The following is a 19,874-nucleotide window of genomic DNA, read 5'->3' as shown; positions in this document are numbered from 1 at the left end:
CTCGGGAGGCAGTGGCAGGCAGATCTCTGTGAGTTCGAGGCCAGCCTGGTCTACAAGAGCTAGTTCCAGGACAGGAACCAAAAGCTACGGAGAAACCCTGTCTCGAAAAATCAAAAAAAAAAAAAAGAAAAAAAAGAAAAAAAAAAGGGGAACACGAAAGCCAGGAGGTGGTGGTGCACTCCTTTAATCCCAGCATTTGGGAGGCAGAAGAAGGCAGATCTCTGTGAGTTCGAGGCCAGCCTGGTCTACAGAGAGAAACCCTGTCTTGAAAACAAACAAAGAAACAAGCACAAGGGAACATGAATGATAAGACGAATTTGAGTACTTATTTTGCAATGCATTTTGCAGTGGATACAAGGACTTGACCATATTAAGCAAAAGCTTTACCACTATGCTGTATCCACAGCCTTCGTTTATGGAAAAATCTTGCTGTATAGGTCAGTCTGGAACTCTGCATTCTCCTGTCTCTTCTTCTTGAGTGTTGTGGTTATAGATGGGTTACTGCCATGTCTGGTTTATGTGCTTGTACCCTGATCACTTGGAGGTTTTGAACTGGTTTTGCATTGAATTTTGAACTTGGATATTTCCCTTGATTCATTAAAGCAGTAACTAATACTGGTGCTGTCCTTTAGAACAGCTCAGGTGAAAAATGAGGTCCTTGAGAGAATGCCTGCTGCTTTAGCAGACACAAAAGTGGGAAAGAGACTCATAAAAATGACAGCCTAGAATGGGGATGTGGTTCGTTTGGTAGAGTGCTTACTTAGCATTCATGATGACTTGGATTTTATCTTTAACACCGAATGGACTGGGCAGAGTACTTGGAGGTAAAGGCTTAAGAGAATTAAGAGTTCTAGGTCATCTGCAGCAATGTTTGAGGCCAGCCTGGGCTACATGAGACCCTGTGTAACCATGATTGTTCTGGAACTCACTCTAGAGCAGGCTGACCCCAAACTCAAGAGATCTCCCTGCCTCTGCCTCTTGAGTACTGAGAATAAAGGTGTGCACCACCATGCCTGGCTTATGTATACATTTTTTTGTCTGTATATATGTCTGTGCACTACAAGTCTACCTGGTGCCCTCTGAAGCCAGAAGAAGGCATCTCCTGTGACTGGAGTTTCAAATGGTTGTGAGCTGTTGTGTGGGTGCTGGGAATTGAACCTCTGTAAACCAAGTCTTGTCTCCCACCCGCCTGTTTTCAAATTCCTGGCAGCTATTTCCCAGATTACCACACAGAGGCTTATATTAATTATAAATGCTTGGCCGATAACTCTGACATATTACTAATAGCTCTTACATTTAAGTTAACCCATTTCTATTATGTATTACCATGTGGCGGTGGTTTTACCAGTCCTTAGGCATTTTGCTTCTTTTTATTATCAACCAACGAGGGCAACAGATATCTTTAGTGTACAGAAGGATTATCCCACAACAAACCTCTGTCTGTCCTTTGGAAGTGGAAGAGCAGACAGCATTATTAACTACTGAGCCCCTATTCTGTACTTTTTTAATGTTTTCATTTTGAGATAGGGTCTCAATGAGTTGTCCAGGCTGGCCTTGAAGTCACTCTGTAGGACTGGAAAGGCCTTCAACTTATGATTTTCCTGCCTCAGCCTCCCAAGTAACTTGGGATACAGTCTTGTACCACCAGACTCAATTTCAGTGTTATTGTTTTTAATGAATTGAACATTTTTATACATACTACATTGTCATACAAATTTTTATTTCCATCCGTTTCCCCTTTCCCTGCTAGGGAAAGGCCAGTGTGAGCCTCTGGGTTGGCAGTACTGATGAAGCAGAGCATTCTCAGGAGAGCTGAGAAGACCAAGCCTGCTCTTAGTTTAGTGGATATTCTTATTTCTTAGCTTCGCAGAAGTATGAGGTAGGAGATTGAGTTCAGGATTTCAAGACCCATCTGGCTGTTTCAGTGAGATCCCATCTCCAAGGAGAAAGAACAGACACCCACATCCACAAACTGAGAGGACCAGGACACATCAAGACCAAATTCTCAGCACTTGTTGTCTTATTTGCCCCAGAGGGACAAAGGGTGGAACATAAGAGACAGACAGGAGACAGAGCACTAGGGAGAAGGGAAAATGAACATTTGCCCTGGAGGGACAAAGGGTGGAGCATTAGAGACAGACGTGAGACAAAGCACTAGGGAGAAGGGATATTTGCCTCAGAGGGACAAAGGACTGCCTCTAGATTGAGAGGAGACAGGCAATGGCAGTTTATCAAGGGAAAAGGGGAAACCCCGTTAGGATGAGGTGTTTTAATTGGGCATTTAATTAGGGCACCCAAAAGGAGCTTTTGATTGTTGGACTTCAATACTTTGATAGCTGGACCTTAGTGGTTGGCCTCTGGAGGAGGAAGTGGCTAAATAAGGGAATAGACCTTGGTGGCTACCTTCAGCAACGTAACGCAGCAGTTTAGCAAGAAAAAGGGAATGGGAGAAGGGCAAGGCTCATCAGATCCATGTTTGCCATGACAGGGCCTACTAGAACCCTTCAAACTCCTTGACAGCTTTCTTCAGTGTGAGTGGTTGATTCCACCAGCATCATGAAGTCTGGGTTAAACAATCTTGCAGTCATTTTGAGAAACTGAACCTAGAAAACCCACAAATGGGAAGAAAATGAGGTAGGCCTGAGGAGAAATCTCAGGGTTCCAGTTTTGTTTCTGTTGATCCTTCTCAGAAACTGCCAGCTTTGAAGAACCATGTAGGTTTCTTGCTGCCACTTAATACTAATGTTTTTTACCCAGCATTTGTTTTTAAATTTTTTTTCCTTGGGCCAGATGGTGGTGGGCAGTGACAGCACATGCCTTTAATTCCAGCACTTGGGGGAGGAAGAGGCAGGTGGATCTCTATGAGTTCAAGACCAGCCTGATCTACAAAGCTAGTTCCAGGACAGCCAAGGCTATTACACAGAGAAACCCTGTCTTGGGGAAAAAAAAAAAAACCAAAAATACCCCCCAATTTTTTTCTTTTATTTTTTGCAATTAATGTAATTATAATTAATATAATTATATCATTTCTTCTTTCCTTTTCCTTCCTCCAAAACCTCCTGTATACCCTTCCTTGCTCTATTTAATGGCATCTTTTCCCATTAATTGTTGTTATACACATATTTGTGTATATATATATATTCATTTATATAACCTATTCAGTCTGTATAATGTTATTCATATGCATGTTTCAGGACTGACCATTTGGTATTGGATAATCAGTTGCTGTGCTTTTTCCTGGAGAAAACTATTTGTCCACTCCCAGCATTCCTTAGTTATCTGTAGGATTGAAGTCTCATGGACTTTCTTCACATCTGCTTTGGCATGTGCATTGGTGTTGTTCAAGTTCTAATTGAACTTAATAATAAAAACCCAGAGTCAGATATTAGACAGTGAAGGCTGAAAGATCAGAGAAGCAGAGCAGTCAGCCACTAGTTCTTACCTCTGCTAGATCCTCAGACTGAATGGGGCATCCTGTCTCTACAAGTTGTCAGACTGAATGCTTTTGAGTTCCTGTCTCCTCCGGCCTTATATTCCACCACACCACTCCCCCACCTCAAACCATATCCTTTCCTGCCTCCACCTCCTTAGTGCTGGGATTAAAAGTGTGTGACTCCCAAGTACTGGGACTAAGGGTGTGAACCACCACAGCAGCACTCTGTTTTTTTCTTTGAGACTAGATCAATCTAGTGTAGCCCAGGGTGGCCTCGAAGTCACAGAGATCCAGTCTGCCTCGACCTCCCAACTGCCCTGATTAAATGTGTGTGGCCACTGCCTGGCTTCTGTGGCTAACTGGTAGCTTGCTCCACACTCTGAAGTTACTAGGATACCAGTCTCACTGCAAACTCCCTGATCATCTTTCTGCCCCTTCTTCTACAATGTTCCTTGAGCTTTAGGTGTGTGAGTGTTTTGTAAATGTATCTGTTGAGTCTGGACTCAGCAACTCTCTGTTTTGATTGGTTGTGGTTTTCTATAATGTTCTTTCTGTTACAAAGAGAAGTTTCCTTGATGAAGGTTGAGGACTTTTCTGAGGGTATGAGGACAAATGTTTAGATTGTTGTTAGGGATTATGGTGTTTTAGTAAACAGTGTAGGTCCTTCAAGATCCATGGCTTCACTAGCTCTGGGTAGTGTGCTAGATTTCCAGTACCAGGCATGGTTTCCTCTTGTTGAGCTGTATTTTAGTTTTTTTTTTTTTTTTTTTTTTTTTTTTTTTTTTTTTTTTTTTTTTTTTTTTTTTTTTTTTTTTTTTTTGGTGGTTTTTCAAGACAGAGTTTCTTTGTAGCTTTGGAGCCTGTCCTGGAACTTGTAGACCAGGCTGGCCTTGAACTCACAGAGATCCGCCCGCTTCTGCCTCCCAAGTGCTGGGATTACAGGTGTGTGCCACCACTACCTGGTTTGTTTTTGTTTTTTGACACAGGGTTTCTTTGTGTACTGCCACCTTGGCAAGGCTAGCGTTGAACTCGAGAGTCACCTCTGCCTCTTTTGGTGCTGGGATTGAAGATGTTTGTGACCACTGCCGGCTTGAGAGAGAGCTGTATTTTTTTTTTTTTAAACCTCATGTTCTGTGTCCTGTCTTATCCCAGATCCCAGGAGAGCTGTTTGTAGGCTGATATACCTGTTTTCTGAGTTAACTCCTGACTGGATGAATGGAGTTCTGTTTTAAAAGAGCAGGTGTTCTGAGTCTTGGTAAAGAGCCGCATTTGAAAATGTTGATCCTGCCTCAGATCTCCCTGTCTTTGTCAGAGGCATCCTGCTTTGATGTCAGAGAGGAGTTGGGTTAAGTAGGGGGTGGGGAGCTGAACAAAGAGTGGACAAGGCAGTAGCTTTTTCTTTTCTCTCTGAACAGTTGACTTTTTAGGACAGCTCTAGAAATCTTGATGCAGAGACACTCTTTAAAGAACCTGTACCTGCCAGATTCTCCACTTGTACTTATGCTATTATGTGCGTTTTTATTTTAACAAATTTGCTTCTTATTTACTTATTTAGTCTTGTCTGTTTTGTGTGTGTGTGTGGACAACTTGGCCAGAGGGGGTTCTCTCATTCTACCATGTAGGGCCCAGGATTGAACTCAGTTCATCAGGATTGATGTACCTTTACTTGTGCCATCTTACTTGCCCAAACCAGCATTTTTTAGATCTTTTGCTTTGATACAGGATCAAAGCATGTAGCTAAAGTCTGATCTCAAACTTGGGCTTCTTTGTCTCGGATTCCCAAGAACTGGGATTATGGTGTGTTGTACCTCCATGCCTGGTTTAGCTAGCTAGTTGATGATTGCTCCTGATTTTACACATGGACGACTCATTACACTTGCCACTTTAGTTGACTGAAGAGTAGATGTGGTAAAGGTGGTAAAGTTTGGCTTTCTATACAAATGCCCTTGGTCATTTAGTTCATTTCCAGGTTTTGATATGTAGCCCTGAGTGGCCCGAAAATTGTAGACCAAGCTGGCCTCTCACTCACAGAGATCCAAGTATTTCTGCTCCCATAGTGCTGTGATGGAATGTGTGTGTCATTGTCTTAGTTTAGCCATGACCAAAAGCAACTTGGGAAGGAAAGGTTTTATTTAGCTTCCACATCCTTAGTCCAGTCACTGAAGGCAGTCAGGACAGCACTACTCATACAGGGCACAGGGCAGGAATCTAGGGACAGGAGCTAATGCAGAGGCCATGAAGGGGGTGCTGTTTTTTTGCTTTCCATGGCTTGCTCAGCCTGGCCTCCTCCCCTCCCCTCCCCTCCCCTCCCCTCTCCTCTTGACAGCATTTCTCTATACCTTTGAAGCCTGTCCTGGAACTAGCTCTTGTAGACCAAGCTGGCTTTGAATTCACAGAGATCCACCTGCCTCTGCCTACCAAATGCTGGGATTAAAGGTGTGCGCCACTACCACCTGGCCTTTTTTTTTTTCTCTCTCTTTTTTCCCCTTGGCTTTTTGAGATAAAGTTTATCTGTGTAACAGTCATGATTGTCTTGGAACTCGCTTTGTAGACCAGGCTGGCCCTGAACTCAAGGAGATCCATCTGCCTCTGCCTTTTCAGTGTTGGGATTAAAGCTGTGCTCCACCACCTCTGCACCGGGGACTCAGCCTGCTTTCTTTTGCTTTCTTTTAGAATGCAGGACCACCAACCCAGGGATGGCCCCACCCACAACAGGTTGGGTCCTTCCCTGATCAATCACTAATCCACCTGCCTCTTCCTCCTGAGCACTGGAATTAAAGGCATGCACCACCACCACCACCACCCAGGCAGCCTACAGCCCTATTTTATGGAGGCATTTTCTTAAGGTTTTCTCCTCTCAGATGACTTTAGCTTGTCTCAAGTTGTCATAAAACTATGCAGCACAGTCATGATTTCCAGGGTTTTATTATTTAATACTACTCTTGTAAATGTTTTCAAACTAATACATTTTGTTTTTCTTTTGCATAAATTTACCAAATCATGCTGGGCATGGTGGTTCACACCTTTAATCCCAAGAACTCTGGAAGAAGAGGCAGGTGGATCTCTGTAAATTGGAGGCCAGCCTGGCCTACATGGTGAGTTCCAGGACAGCCAGGGCTGTTACTCAGGGAGACCCTGTCTTGAAAAATAAAAACAAAAATTACCAAATCACAGGCAATAAACCCTGCTGCTTTTGTAATTCCAAAAATAGGTTGGGGCTGGAGTGATGGCTCAGTGGTTAAGAGCACTGCCTGCTCTTCCAGAGGACCTGGAGGTTCAGTTCCCAGTACCCACATGGTAGCTCACAAACTGTCTGTAAGTCCTGTTCCAGGGGAATCCAACACCCTCACACAGACATACATGCAGACAAAAACAACTATGTACATAAATAAATAAATAAATTATATGCAAATAAATTAATAAAAACAAATCAGTTGAACTGATTATAATATTTTAACTGTTTCTTTGAGGTTGGGAAATTTTCTTTTAGGTAGTTTTTTGGTTTTTTTTTTTTGTTGCGTAGTTCACAGTCAGTATAAGGGTTACTTTAAACAGTCAGTTGCTTTCCTTTACTTATTCACCATATTTTTGAAATGAATTATTTTCTGCTTTTCATGTTACTTTAGTATTTATTGAGGTCTTAGTGAATGTTCTGTGCTGGGAGCTAGCTGTTGGTAGGTGACTCAGAGATGGGTAAGAGAATCTCTGTCTCTAAGGCTCTTTAGATGTAATATGGAAAGGGAGGTGATTGCAGTGGAGGAGAACAAAATGACTGTAGAGTAAGAAAAGTAACCCAAAAAAAAAAGGGTTATTACAAAGAGAGCCCTGTAGCACTCTTCTCCGGGACATCCGGGAGATGAGAGGTGATGACATTTGAACTGGATCTTGAAGGATAGCTAGGATTTCCATGGGAATGGGGGAGGGGCATGGCAGGAAGCGCTGGTTGAGTGTGGTTCACACCAGAGGAAAGCTTGAGATGTGTCTGGAGGGAATAGGCAGGCAGTCAGCTCTGAAACAGCCGTCCCAGCAGGTCACAGGAGATGAAGCTGGAGAGGTAGGTTGGGGTCGTACTGTTTACTGGCTGAACATTTATTCCAGTCACATGTGAGACCCCCCCCCCTTCCTAAAATATGCTTAATCCCCACCCTTTTTTCTTTTGAGATGGAATCTTACACAGATTGGCCACTAAGGATAGATTACCTTACCTAGCCTACCAAGTGCTGGGATGTCAGGCATGAGGCATGAGCCACACAATTCCTGGCTTGTGCTTTGATTTTAAAGTTTTATAAATTATATGATTTTTACATTGCTCCCAATATGTTTATTGTTGAATTAAGAAATACTATTTTCCTTTTTAACCTTTGCAAGTTTGCCATATGTACGGGATAGCCTACTTTTCATTAATATTTGAGGTTTGCTTCCTCTCCAAACTAGCTGGAGTGCATGGCTTCCTTTTAGCCACCTCGCGCTCCCTTTGTCCCATGTGGGATTAATTAGTATATTAGAGCGGTACCAGCTGAGCTTCATTTTTTCTGCACTGCACATTCTACTGTTTTATGGGCTTTATTAAACATTACCTTTCATCTGTTTATTTTCAAGCTTTTACTTGTTTTTTTATGGTAATTTGGTTTATTATTTATTTTTAAACCAGTGCTTTAGTAGCTTGGATAGTCTTTTTTTTTTTCTTTAAATTGATGGTGTTAAGGAAAACTCAGCATTTTTACAGGATATTTTACCAGTGTTCTTGTGCTCCTGGCCTTCTTTTTCTGGTCTGATTGTTTTCTTTTGAGTATTGTTCTCATTTCCAAAATTAATATTTGATGCTATTATAATTGAACATTTTAAAATTTGTGTTTTCCATCAGTTATAGTTTGATTTGAATGAAGTGTTGATAGTCTATACTTTGTTAAATGTATTACAGTTGATCGACTGTATTCATTTCTGGATTTATTGGCTTTGTCTGCAAGATGTAGTTTTCCTATCAACAGTCTTGGTTGCTCTCAGGGCAGCTCTGAGTCTCAGGAACACTGAGTGGGTATCATGAGTAAGGCTTCCAGAGGATCTCCTGAAGGGACACTTTAGTTCCGCCAGCTGTTAGAAGTGGGTGGGGCCTTGTGGCTCTTCACACTCTAGCCTGGTGCTTTCACCAAGGAGGGGAAGGAATTGCTGCACTCCCACTGCTGGAGCGGGAGACAGGGTTTTTACCCTATCTGTGGCTATAGCCTGATTTCAGACACTTAATGACTTAAAAAGTTGCTAAGTTTCCTCAGTGCTGATATTTGGTAACCTTATCTAATATTCTTTTCCTCCCCCTTTTTTTCCAGACAGTATTTCTGTCCCCTGCCTTCCATTCCTTTCCCTCCCTCCCTCCCTCCCTCCCTCCCTCCCTCCCTCCTTCTTCCCTCCCTTCTTTTTCCCTCCCTCCTTCCTTCCTCCCTCCCTCCCTCCCTCCCTCCCTCCCTCCCTCCCTCCCTCCCTCCATTCCTTTCTTTTCTTTTACAAGGTTCCACAATTCCAGGCTCTGGCTGGTGTGGAACTTGTTAGATAGACTAGGCTGGCTTTGAACTCACAGAGAACTGAGATTAAAGACATGCACTACATGGAGTAGTATGAGCCTGGAATTGTGGGACCTTGTCTTAAAAATAAAAGGAAGCAAGGAAAGAAAGAAGGCAGAGAATGGGGGGACAAGGGCCTTTGTTCATCCCTAGTGAGAGAGCCTGTTTTAACAGTTATGATGTCAGTTGTAGAAGCAGTGGTCCCCTCAAAATGAACTTTTTGGAACTGACTTATTGAGTGTAACTGTTCATAAGAAAATTTCAGTATCTCAGATACTCTTAAATGCATTCCTTTTTCAGAAAGAATATAACAGAGTTATAACATCTACCTAGGCTCCAGAGTCAGGTGTAATCTTAAAATTTGGGGAGTTTTAGGGACAAGTCCGGCTAATTAGCCTGTTGTTGTTGTCCTTACAGTTTTGTGTGAATCCAGGGTGATTATGTTTCCTTTTTTATGTTATGGTTGGCATGTCCAAGTAAGTTTAAAAGTAGATTATGTGAGTTACTAGGTTTGATACCCAGAAATACAAACATAAACAAAACAAAATAAATGAAAGACCTTCACTGCATTGAGTTCAGAGTTTAAATTATTTGTCCTCTTTGCTTTTGTGCTTCCCGCTGATAAACAACCCCTTGGAGAATGCCCTTGTCAGATAGATGAGAGTTCAAAAAGTTATCAGGAATTCTTAGCTAACTGTAAACATTTTATATAATGGCTTATTCAAATCCACATACAGTGCCAGCCTATCCTTCAACCCTTTTGGCTTTGTGGTGTGGTAGACAGGAAGAGTAGAGTCACTTAACATTCCAGTAATTACTAATATTACAGAAAATTTTGTCTGCTTAGTTACTTATTTGTGTCTCTTAATAAACTTTGGTCATTGAGGGCTGGCAAGATGTTTTAGCAATTCAGGACACCTGTCTTCCTGGATGACCCTGGGATCCACCTGGGGGAAGATGAGAACTGACTTCTATTAACACTTTGCTCAGTACTCACAGACATACATATAAATGGAATAAAAATAAAAACGTAGTCATTGAAGTAAAAAAAAAAACTGTCTCCACAAGAATGGCTGGCACCTCAGTTTCAGGAAAGACCAATGAACTACCTGGACTAAGCTTACCACATTATATTAACATAGAGACCTTGGCACTTTTATTTTCTTCTTGTTGTTTTTGTACAAGAGGGTTTGTCTGTATATTCCTGGCTATCTTGGAACTCATTCTGTAGACCAGGCTGGCCTCGAATTCAGAGATCACCTGCTTCTGCCTCCTGAGTGCTGGGATTAAAGGCACCACCACTGCCCAGCTTACATTTATTATTATACTGGAACATCCTTCTACAACAGTCTCTTTGACCTTGTTTAATTTCAGTAATTAAATTATTTCTAGGTTAGCCATAAATGCAGTTTGTTGCATACCTATTTCTGAGTGTGGTAATTTTTTAAAGTCCTAAGGCATTTCTATGTGGGGAAAAAAAAAAGCCATACCATTCTTAGTAAGGGGAAGGCAAGGGGAGAGAGTTAGGAAAGTACCAGAAACAAGCAACAGGTGTTTTGGGTGCACTCGATACCCAGTCACAGGAGGAGTGTAAGTCACTGCTAACCATATGAAGCAGCAGAGAGGACAGAGGGTGAGCTGAAATCAGCGGTTCCGGAGGTACCAAGCCTTACATTACCAGAATTACAGCTGCAGGCCTGGGACAACTCTTGGGCTAGTTGCCTTCTTGATAGAGAGGGCTGCGTGTGAGGACCGGAGCTTTCAGTCTGGAAGGTAATAAAAATTGATGTGTGGAAGACTGGTAGGATGGAGTCTGAAGACTGAAGGGGAACTGAGAAACGGCTGGCAGTTACCAACACTCTACAAGGACAGTCCTCAGAGTCCATTATACCAATCGAGGACTGAAGCGCAGGGAGGCTGAGTGATTTCTGGTATACTGGATTTAGGTTTAGAGCCTACGTCAGCAATAATTTAACACCATCCCCATCTCACTGTGTAAAATGCAGGAGGATTTTGTAGAGCTGTAGTATTCAAAACTCGACATTACCCACAGTAGCTATTTATATCTAAATTAACTAAAATCCAGTACAGTTTAAATACCAGTTTCTCAGCCACACTAGTCCCTTATAAAATGCTTAATGGCTACTCTGGTGACTGTATTGGGTAACATACATGTAGACCATTTCCATCATCATATAATGTCTGAGTGCTGGTCTAGAAGTCAGTTTTGTCCTTTAGTTAATTTTTGCTCCTTACTTTGTAAAGGACACAATGAGGGGAAAAAGGAGACGATGTGTTCAACTAACACACACACTTAATCTAGGCTGTCAGCCTGGCTGCACAGTGGAGTATCCCATGCCCTCCATTTTTCCTTAACACAGATCATAGAATGGAAATATTTAAAAGGAGTGACTTCTCTCTGCCTCTAGCTTCACTTAGTCTATAGTTAGATTCTTTCTTCTGAAGCTTTTCTCTCAAGTTCAAAGGGCATATCCGGTTGGCTTCCCCCGAGGAAATGAAAGATGTTTGTTGGAAAGAAATTCCACGCTTAATATATGAAGTGGCACTTGGATCCTTTTGCTTCCTTCTCTGCCTTCCTTCCAGGCATTTTGTAATTGAACTTGCAGCTGCTAACCATCTGTCTTCCAAACAAACAGTTCAAATGACAGAGGTTTATCTGCTTTGGATACTAGCAGCTGCCTGTTATTTGCTGTAGACATATATGGCATTTGTATAGGTCAGATAGATTTAGATTATGACCAAAATTACAATGGATTTTTTTTCTTTTAATCCTCTTGCCTCAGCCTACCAAGTGTTGGGTTTATAGGCATGTACCACCACACCTAGCTCCAAAGTTACAGTGGGCTTCTAATTTATTTGTTTAAGATTAAGATACTTAATGTTCATTAAACTGATATTAGGTACATATCTAATAAACCGGGCACTGGCTTGCAAGATATACCAAAAATTATTTATTTATTTAGGGACTCACTATGAAGCTTTGATTGGTCTGTCCCTTTCTCCTGAGTGCTGGGACCAAAGGTATATGCACCATGCCTGACCCTAAAAGGACTTCAGATGAAAACCAAAAGATGGGCCTGGGTGTGGTGGTGCATGCTTTTAATCTCACTACTCTGGAGGCAGAGGCAGGTGGATTTCTGTGAGTTCAAGGCCAGCCTGGTCTATGTATCATCTATAGGCCAGTCAGTGCTATATAAGGAGAGCCTCACAATTTTTTTAAATGCGGATATTATGGACAAGTTGAATGAATTTTAAATTCTTATCTGGATTTTGTTGTCAGTATTTGCCTTCTATGCATTTGCCTATTTAGTTTGAATTCAGTAAAGGCTTTTTTTTAGATTATAGCTCTGATGTAAATTGAAGAGTCATCTATAAATGTCCCTCGAGTCAAGCTATTAAAGACATTTAAATTATACTCTCCAGTGTCTAAGTAGCAGTCTGAAGCGTGTGTGTGTGTGTGTGTGTGTGTGCGCGCGCGCGCGCGCGCGCGCGTGCATTTGGGGGATGGGCATGTGGGAGTACAAAGGAGGCATTGTGCTGAGATAATATTTTTAGGACACCAGTGTAATTAACAGACTCGGGGTTTAGAAAATTGCTCTTTAGAAACTGAGAAATAGTGTTGAGTTTCTTCTAAAATGTTAAAGTCCTATGCATGATTATTCTAAGATCAGTTAAAGTAGAGACATTGGAATGATGGAAGCTATCCACAAAAGTATCTTCCTGGAGTGCAAAGACAGGAAGAGAAAGGACTTTAGTGATGGTGGGAACAGCTGGAAGGGATCTCTAGGAGCTCTGACATCTGGCTAGATTATGTGGCTAGGGAGTGATGTATCCAGAGAACCATTGTTTTGGGAAGTCTGATCTGTCTAACAAAGTTGAGATAGGCTGAGAGTTTTGTCAGCAGGCCCAAGTATAGATAGTCTGAGGAGGATGCTACTCTGCTTGGTGGCCCTTGTGTGCTGTTCAGTGCAAAGTCTATCATTCTAAGAGGATTCAGAATGAACCGTCTCTCTTTCTGTGGTTCACCTGAGTCTAGAGGAGTCTAAAAGTCTTCAGCCTTTTCAGTCTTCAGGCCTTAAGGCTTTGGAGTGGAGGTGCTGTGTGTGATGTATGTGCTTTGTGCTCCTTCCCTGGTATAACTATTAGCTCGACACTTGACCATCCTGTACTCAGGCTGCTTCTCTGGAGAGTGGTGTTGATGGTAATGACCTCATCTCTTAGGGTGTAGACCAGATGGGTCACCATTCAGCATACTTTCAAGTTCCAAGTAGATTAAATTTTATTCATTTTTTTAAAAAATAATTGTAATAGAAATATTAATTAGAGCTGGGTTACAGCAATAGGAAACCTGTACAAGATCAATAACTAGTATCTCATGTCACTGAACTTTGAGCTAAATTTTCATCTTGAAAGGAATTTTAGAGATATCCTTCTGTAGTCCTGTCTTTTGGCAGAGAAAGAATCTGGGACTACAAAGAAGGTTAAAAGAAGTTGGCATTTGCATAGCAGTTCTATTTTAAATCTGAGCTCTGAGAGGCACAGTTTCTGCTGGTGCTGCACAGCAGAAAGATTTGGTTCCAGCCAACTTAAGTGTGAATTGTGATTCTGTTTCTTACTATCCTTGTTGTCTTGTGCAGGTATTTTCATATCCTTAGGTCTGTTTCCGCATCTATAAAATGGGTGTTAAAACATTTTCCCAACAGAAAGGATTCCTAGACTCCGTGGTGTAAACAGTGTTCTGTGATTAGTAGAACTAATGGTAATGGGCAGGCCAGACCCCAGCCGAGGGGCTTTAATCTCTTTCAGGTGAGTTGAGAGAAAATTCTCACTTTTCAGAGAGCCTCCTGTGCTGGAACACTTCACCTGTTCTTCATCCACACAGACTCAGAATAGAGCAACACCGGACATACTTGGAATCTTTTGTGATGTGCAGGAAGCAAAAGAATTATTTTCAGTGAAACAGGAGTCTGCAAAAGGTGCCTAGGAAACAACTGCATATGTATCCTAATATAGCCTCCTCCTGGCCTTGTGGCTGGCCATCTGCCTGGCCAGCACCACCAGGAAGTTCGACTTTTTTCTCTACAGTTTAAGGAGGATTTCCTGGGCTTTGCATATATGTGTGCACCTGGGTGGGGAGGCACAGTGAGGAAGGACAGTCACTGGCCTTTGTGAACTAGGAGATGATACCTCAGTGACTGGAGCCAGATGTTGGGAATCAGCTTAAGGTTCATTTAAACATCTTTTTCAGGGACGCTGGCCCCTGCTTGTACTGTCTTCACTGGGGAGTTCCTTTGATACCCTCAATGAGTATTGAAACCCAAATCCATGTCAGTAAACTATAGGTCATCTCTTTGTAAATCCATTGCAGACTTTTCTTTTGCTGGTCATCTACCCTGTGCACACCCATCCCACTTCAGCCCATAAAGTTGACTTGGGGGAATCTGGGCTGGATGAGTCTCTTCTTTTTTTTATTAAAAAAAATTGTGTGTATGATGTGTCTGAATGTGACTTGTATGTTACAGTCTGCATTGGAGGCTAGAGCAGAGCTTTTGGGAGTCTATTCTGTATATTCCAGGCTAATTGGCCTATTTGCATCCAACTTTTTGTGGGTTCTGAGGATTGAACTCAGATCCTTATGCTTGCATGACAAGTGGTTTTACCCAATAAGCCATCTCACTGGCTCTGGTTCATCATCTCTTAAAAACTATTTATTTATTTTTGTGGGCTGTGTGTGTACAGGTGCATGTGACCCATAGTGTGTGAATCGGTCAGAGGACAATCTACAGGAATTTGTTCTTTCCCTCCACCATATGGATGGTCAGACTTGTCAACAAGCACCTTTATCTGCTGAGCTATGGCAGCCCTGTCTTCTTTGTCTTCAGTGCATAATACATTCCCAGTTATATGTGTCATCTTCCTTCATGTTAATAAAATTCTTAGGAAATCAGCTTAAAAAGAGAAAAGAAGACTGGGTATTTAGAAGGTGGAGGCCAAAGAATTGAAAGATCGAGGTCAGCCTGGGCTATATAGTAAGACCTGGTCCCCTCTTCCCACAACAAAAAAGAAAGGGAAAAGAGGGAGTAAGGAGGGATAAAAGAGGGAGACTTACAGTGTTGAGGTTCCAGTCCATTGGTTGCTGCTGTTATTTTGAGCCTTAGTGAGGCAGGACATCATGATGGCAGCACATGGCAGAGTGAACTTACTCTTTTCATTGTCAAAAAGCAAAAGAGAAAAGGAAGAGAATGGGGTTTGACAAGTCTCTTTGTAGGTGACTCCCATGACATGGGCTTGTACCTACGGACTGTCCCCCTCTGACCTCCCAGTCATATCACAGGGTGAAGGCTACACTTTCACTTTGGCCTTTAGGGACTTTTCAGAGCAACCTGGGATCTGACTTGGAAATTGTGCTGATGACTAAACAAGACTTGTGATGAAATAAAGATAGGGCTGTAGACTCTAGTGGCCAGAGGGCACAACTTTGCAAATCTCTGTGAGGAATCCTATAACATGGGATGTGCCTTCTCTACTTGATAGACGGGGAAGCAATTTTTGTTGTTGTTATTGTTGTTGCAGGGCTTATGCATGTCATACAGGCCACTGAGAGGCCTGTAGTTCTCTTTGCCGCTCTACCGCGGAAGCTCCTTCCCAGCCTTGAGCGGGAAACATTTGGCAAGCATGTAATGGTGGTGACATCTACTCTATGCACTGCTCCTGACTTAGAGGGAAGCTCGGGGAAAGCTTGAAAGGTTTAGATGAATTGGTAAGCCTTTTTAGAATGCCAGGCTTCCTGCTTATCCCTAGCAACCTGCAAATGCTGGGCCCATGATGGATATGTGACATTGGTGGCTGCATGGCACCTGGTGGCTTTTCACACTCCCCCCACGCCTCTCTGGGGATTAGGGTAGGACAGATGGCCACAGACGCAGCATTCTCAGCTCTGCACCCTCTCTGCAAATCACAGTTGCAGGAAAGTGAAGTTTTTACAACACAGTTTTGGTACTGTGATTTCATGCTGCTGGTAAGTGGCTTAACACTCTGCGTAGATCACACCTCAACAGTGTTCATTTGGGAACAGCTCAATTTCACTGTAGGTAGCTTTGGTCCCTACCCACTAAGCCTCCTGCCCCTTAATAAATTGAGATTGATAAGGTTAACTCCCTGAGCCAGGCAATTTCTGGATCCAGAATTATATTAATCATTTTTTCTCATTAACGCCTTTAATTCCTTCTCCCGTCAGTGTAGACATCTGCTTTTCAAATGTTATAGGTGGATGCCAAGCAACCGTGGTGCACACCTTTAATTCCAGCACTCGGGATGCAGAAGCAGGCAGATCTCTGAATTTGAGGCCAGTCTGGTCTACAAGGCTAGTTCCAGGACAGGCTCTTAAAAAACTACAGAGAAACCCTGATCCCCTGCCCTCACAAAAAAAAGTTGTAGGTGGAAACACTCATAATGGTTCAGCTTTCTTCCCTTGTATGGGCTTGAAGAGATCGAGGCCAGCAGAAAGATTGAGTACTTACTTGGTGTGGGACTGGTGAAGACCTGAACTGAGATCCAGGGCTCCTGGTTTCTGTTCTGGGCCACTGCCTACCTTTCACTTCTGTCTTGAGATAGGGAAAGCTCTATAATCTATTTAGTTAAAAATTAATAAAGATAGATCTTTGTTTGTTATTAGAGGCCCCAGCCCTGAGTGGATTAAATTCCTTCTGTTTTCTGATATCTTAAAAATTTGTCTTGGTGCTTTTTTTATTGTTTTTAAATTTTTAATAATTATGTTATTATTATCAACAGGGTCTTACTGCATTCTTGACTGGTCTGTAATTCAGCTATGTAGTCCAGCCTGGCCTTGAGTTTATGCCAATTCCGCCTCAGCTCTGTGAGTGTTTGAAATACAGATGTGAGCTACCATGTCCAGATCTAGACTTTTAATTAAAAAAACTTCCTCTTACTACTAGACTTGGTGGGGCACAGTCTTGTAATCCCAGTCCTCAGGAAGCTGAGGAAGGGGGGTTGAGAGTTCTAGAACAGCCTGGGCTACATAACAAGACCCTGTCTTAAAAACAAAACAACATTGCCTTAAATAATTGTGTTACTTAGAAAGGTTTTTCTCACCTCTTTTATTCATATTTTTTCATATGGTATAGATTTTCAAAATTTATAAGGCCTGAAAGAGTTAATGCTTCTCTCAGAATAGCCAGGCGTCTCCCAGGAAGTAGCTGAGAGGCAGGATGTGGCAAACCAGTGGGTAAATGAAGCCCTTCTCCTTTGGAAGAAAAGGAAGTGGGAGGAGAAGTAAAGAGGAAGAACTTAGACAAAGGGTCTTACCATCTCTGCTCTAAGAATGTGTTTTTTTTTTTTTTTTCTTGATTTTTCGAGACAGGGTTTCTCCGTAGCTTTTGGTTCCTGTCCTGGAACTAGCTCTTGTAGACCAGGCTGGCCTCGAACTCCCAGAGATCCGCCTGCCTCCTCTGCCTCCCGAGTGCTGGGATTAAAGGCGTGCGCCACCACCTCCCGGTTTAAGAATGTGTTCTTTGAAGCCAAGCAGAACCTGCAGAATTTTGACCCAAGGTCCTGAGAAGGCAAGTTGTGCTGATTTTGGAGTTACCTGTTTTTCCTATAGCTAATATCTCAAGTTTAATATGCAGTGGACTGTTGTCTTTTGCTTTGTAATCTCAATCACCGGTGCGTTCTCTCCTCCTTATTGGCCTGCCTTTTAATTGCCTCTGAGCATCTACATTGATTGTGATTTAGAATCCAAGAAGTTAGATGAGGTCCAGCGTCTAGAAAATCACCTCTCTATTGCATTTACCTATGTATTTGTTCAGAACACATCCCTATCCATTCTCTGCACATGCTCATAGCAGCCCCCATGCCACAGGGCAAGATTGTCTTTCTGCTTACTGCCAGAGAGCTCTTTTCCAGATCAGATGCCTAGTTTCCAGCAGAATTGATCTTTACCTTCTTTGCCTTCCTCTTTAATGTTTACCATTGGCCTTTGTTACAAATTCCTGGTCTACTTTGTTAGGTACATAGTGCGTCTCTCATATTGTAAGCCTCATATTGGGACCTCAGCTGGTCCCAATAGTAGATTCAGAATCCTTTTGTCCCTATGGTAACTTTGGGCACTATCTATACAGATTTAGGCCATACTTTACTGGTTAAGGGCATGTCTTTTTCAAGACTGCTCTTATTTTAGACACCAGCTGGAAGCTTGGGAGTTTCCAGGCAGTGGCTACAAAATCAGAGTTCTTATTACCTTCTCAGGTTCCAGAATTTGCTAGACTAATTATAGAATGTTGGAAAGTACTAATTGCTATTCTAATTACAATTTTATTACATCAAAAGGATAATAATCAAGATCAACCAAAAGAAGAGACAGAGTGAGGCCTGGGAGAACTGCAAAACAGTGCAGCTGCTAGTGTCCTTGTGGACACATCAGTCTCTGCTACACTCATGTACAATATGCACAGAATATTGCTTACCAGGCAAGTTCACCCGAGTTTCACTCTCTGGAGTTCTTTGTAGGCTTAGCTTAATCACTGACCCTGTGCTCTCTGCAAGTTTTGCTGATAACACTTCTTTCAAAGCCCACTTCACTAGTTGCATGCTTGCCCCTTCTGCTATGGTCAGTCCATCTTTGTTATCTCTTCAGTAGATTGTCTAGAGACTCATCATGAGTCACCTCAGCATAAATCGTTAGGGTACATCGTGAAGAACAGATACACCTATTACTCAGGAATTGCATGGTTTTACAGGCTGCCTCTCACAGAGGACAAAGTCTAGTCAGGTTGTTCATTATACAACAACCCTCTACCATAAAGCTGTCTCTAGAACTCTAGTGTCACTTTACTCTTCTTTTTCTTTCCTGTCCAGTTGTGCTAACTGACTGGCCCACATCATCTTTCTGGGTACTGTGCTCCTTACTTCCCGCCTGTCTGCCAGGCAGCAGCAGTGCCAGTGCACGCCTTTAATCCCAGCACTTTGGAGGCAGAGGCAGGCAAATCTCTGTGAGTTTGAGGCCAGCCTGATCTACAGAGAGAATTCCAGGACAGCCAAAGAGACACAGAAATACACGTACACACACCCAACCAAATTAATTAATTAATTAATTAATTAATTAATATTTTTAAAAAAGAAGAAAAAGAAATTAGCATTTCTGACCTTCCTTTCCCTTCTTCATCTTAGACAGAATTTGGGGTATTGTCTCTATGCCCCCATAGCCCTCTATGCCCACTGAGGTAGAGTTGTTACTGCTCTTGTTAGTACTCTTTTCCATGTTTGGCCGACATCGAAATGCTTTCCCCTACCTGCCTGCTTACTACCCGCCTTACTTCCCTGTTGTTTATCTCTCTGCCTGTTCTTATACATGCATTGCATGCTGATGATTGCTTTGGGAGGGCAGGGATTACATGGTCCTCCCCTGACCCTTTTCTGCAGCCTTTACACACAAAGCCTGCTGCTGTACATGCTCCATAAGAAATCTGTCTGGCCCTTGCGTGGTTGTAGGTGCTAGTGGCCCACTCACATTCCCTGTTCCATGTTTTTCTCTGTATCAGAGCAGCCTACAAGTTTTTATTTTCACAGATACTTATGCTATGGGACTCCCTTTCCCCTTCATATTACTTTTCTGCTTATTTTTCTCTATCTTGAAGCAGTATCGAATTTGGTTGCCTCGTTTGGTTTCCCCCAAACAAGAGTGAGACCAAAACATACAAAGCTGCATGTGTGCTAAAGGTCTAGGGTGGGGAGGATGTTCTCTACTGCAGTAATAAAGACATTAAAATCTAGGTGTTTTTGGACTTAAATGGCTCTTGGCTTTCTGCTATGGTTCATCCTTAGCTTCTCCCCAGAGAAGACTTTCATTT

General features: G+C 42.4%; 1 protein-coding gene across 3 annotated transcripts in view; it reads left to right on the top strand.

Annotated features, from left to right (window-relative positions):
* The window catches only part of Map2k1 (mitogen-activated protein kinase kinase 1), a 69,464-nt gene that overhangs the window by 7,470 nt on the left and 42,120 nt on the right, over positions 1–19,874 (top strand). The window contains exon 1 of one of the 3 annotated variants that reach the window (XM_050151999.1): positions 6,413–6,528. The exons of 1 other annotated variant lie outside the window; for it this stretch is intronic. In XM_050151999.1, coding sequence (XP_050007956.1) covers positions 6,434–6,528 — 95 coding nt within the window. In that variant the 5' untranslated portion in view covers positions 6,413–6,433. Of the gene's footprint in view, positions 1–6,412; positions 6,529–19,874 lie in introns of those variants that run through there. One more of the 3 variants, XM_050151997.1, reaches the window with a different exon arrangement.

This window comes from Alexandromys fortis, unplaced genomic scaffold (genome assembly GCF_014885135.2).
Source record: "Alexandromys fortis isolate MF-2015 unplaced genomic scaffold, M_Fortis_MF-2015_v1.1 scaffold_70, whole genome shotgun sequence".
NCBI classification, from domain to species: Eukaryota; Metazoa; Chordata; class Mammalia; order Rodentia; family Cricetidae; genus Alexandromys; species Alexandromys fortis.
Note: the sequence above shows the minus strand (reverse complement) of the source record. Positions and strands in the feature narration are given on the sequence as shown.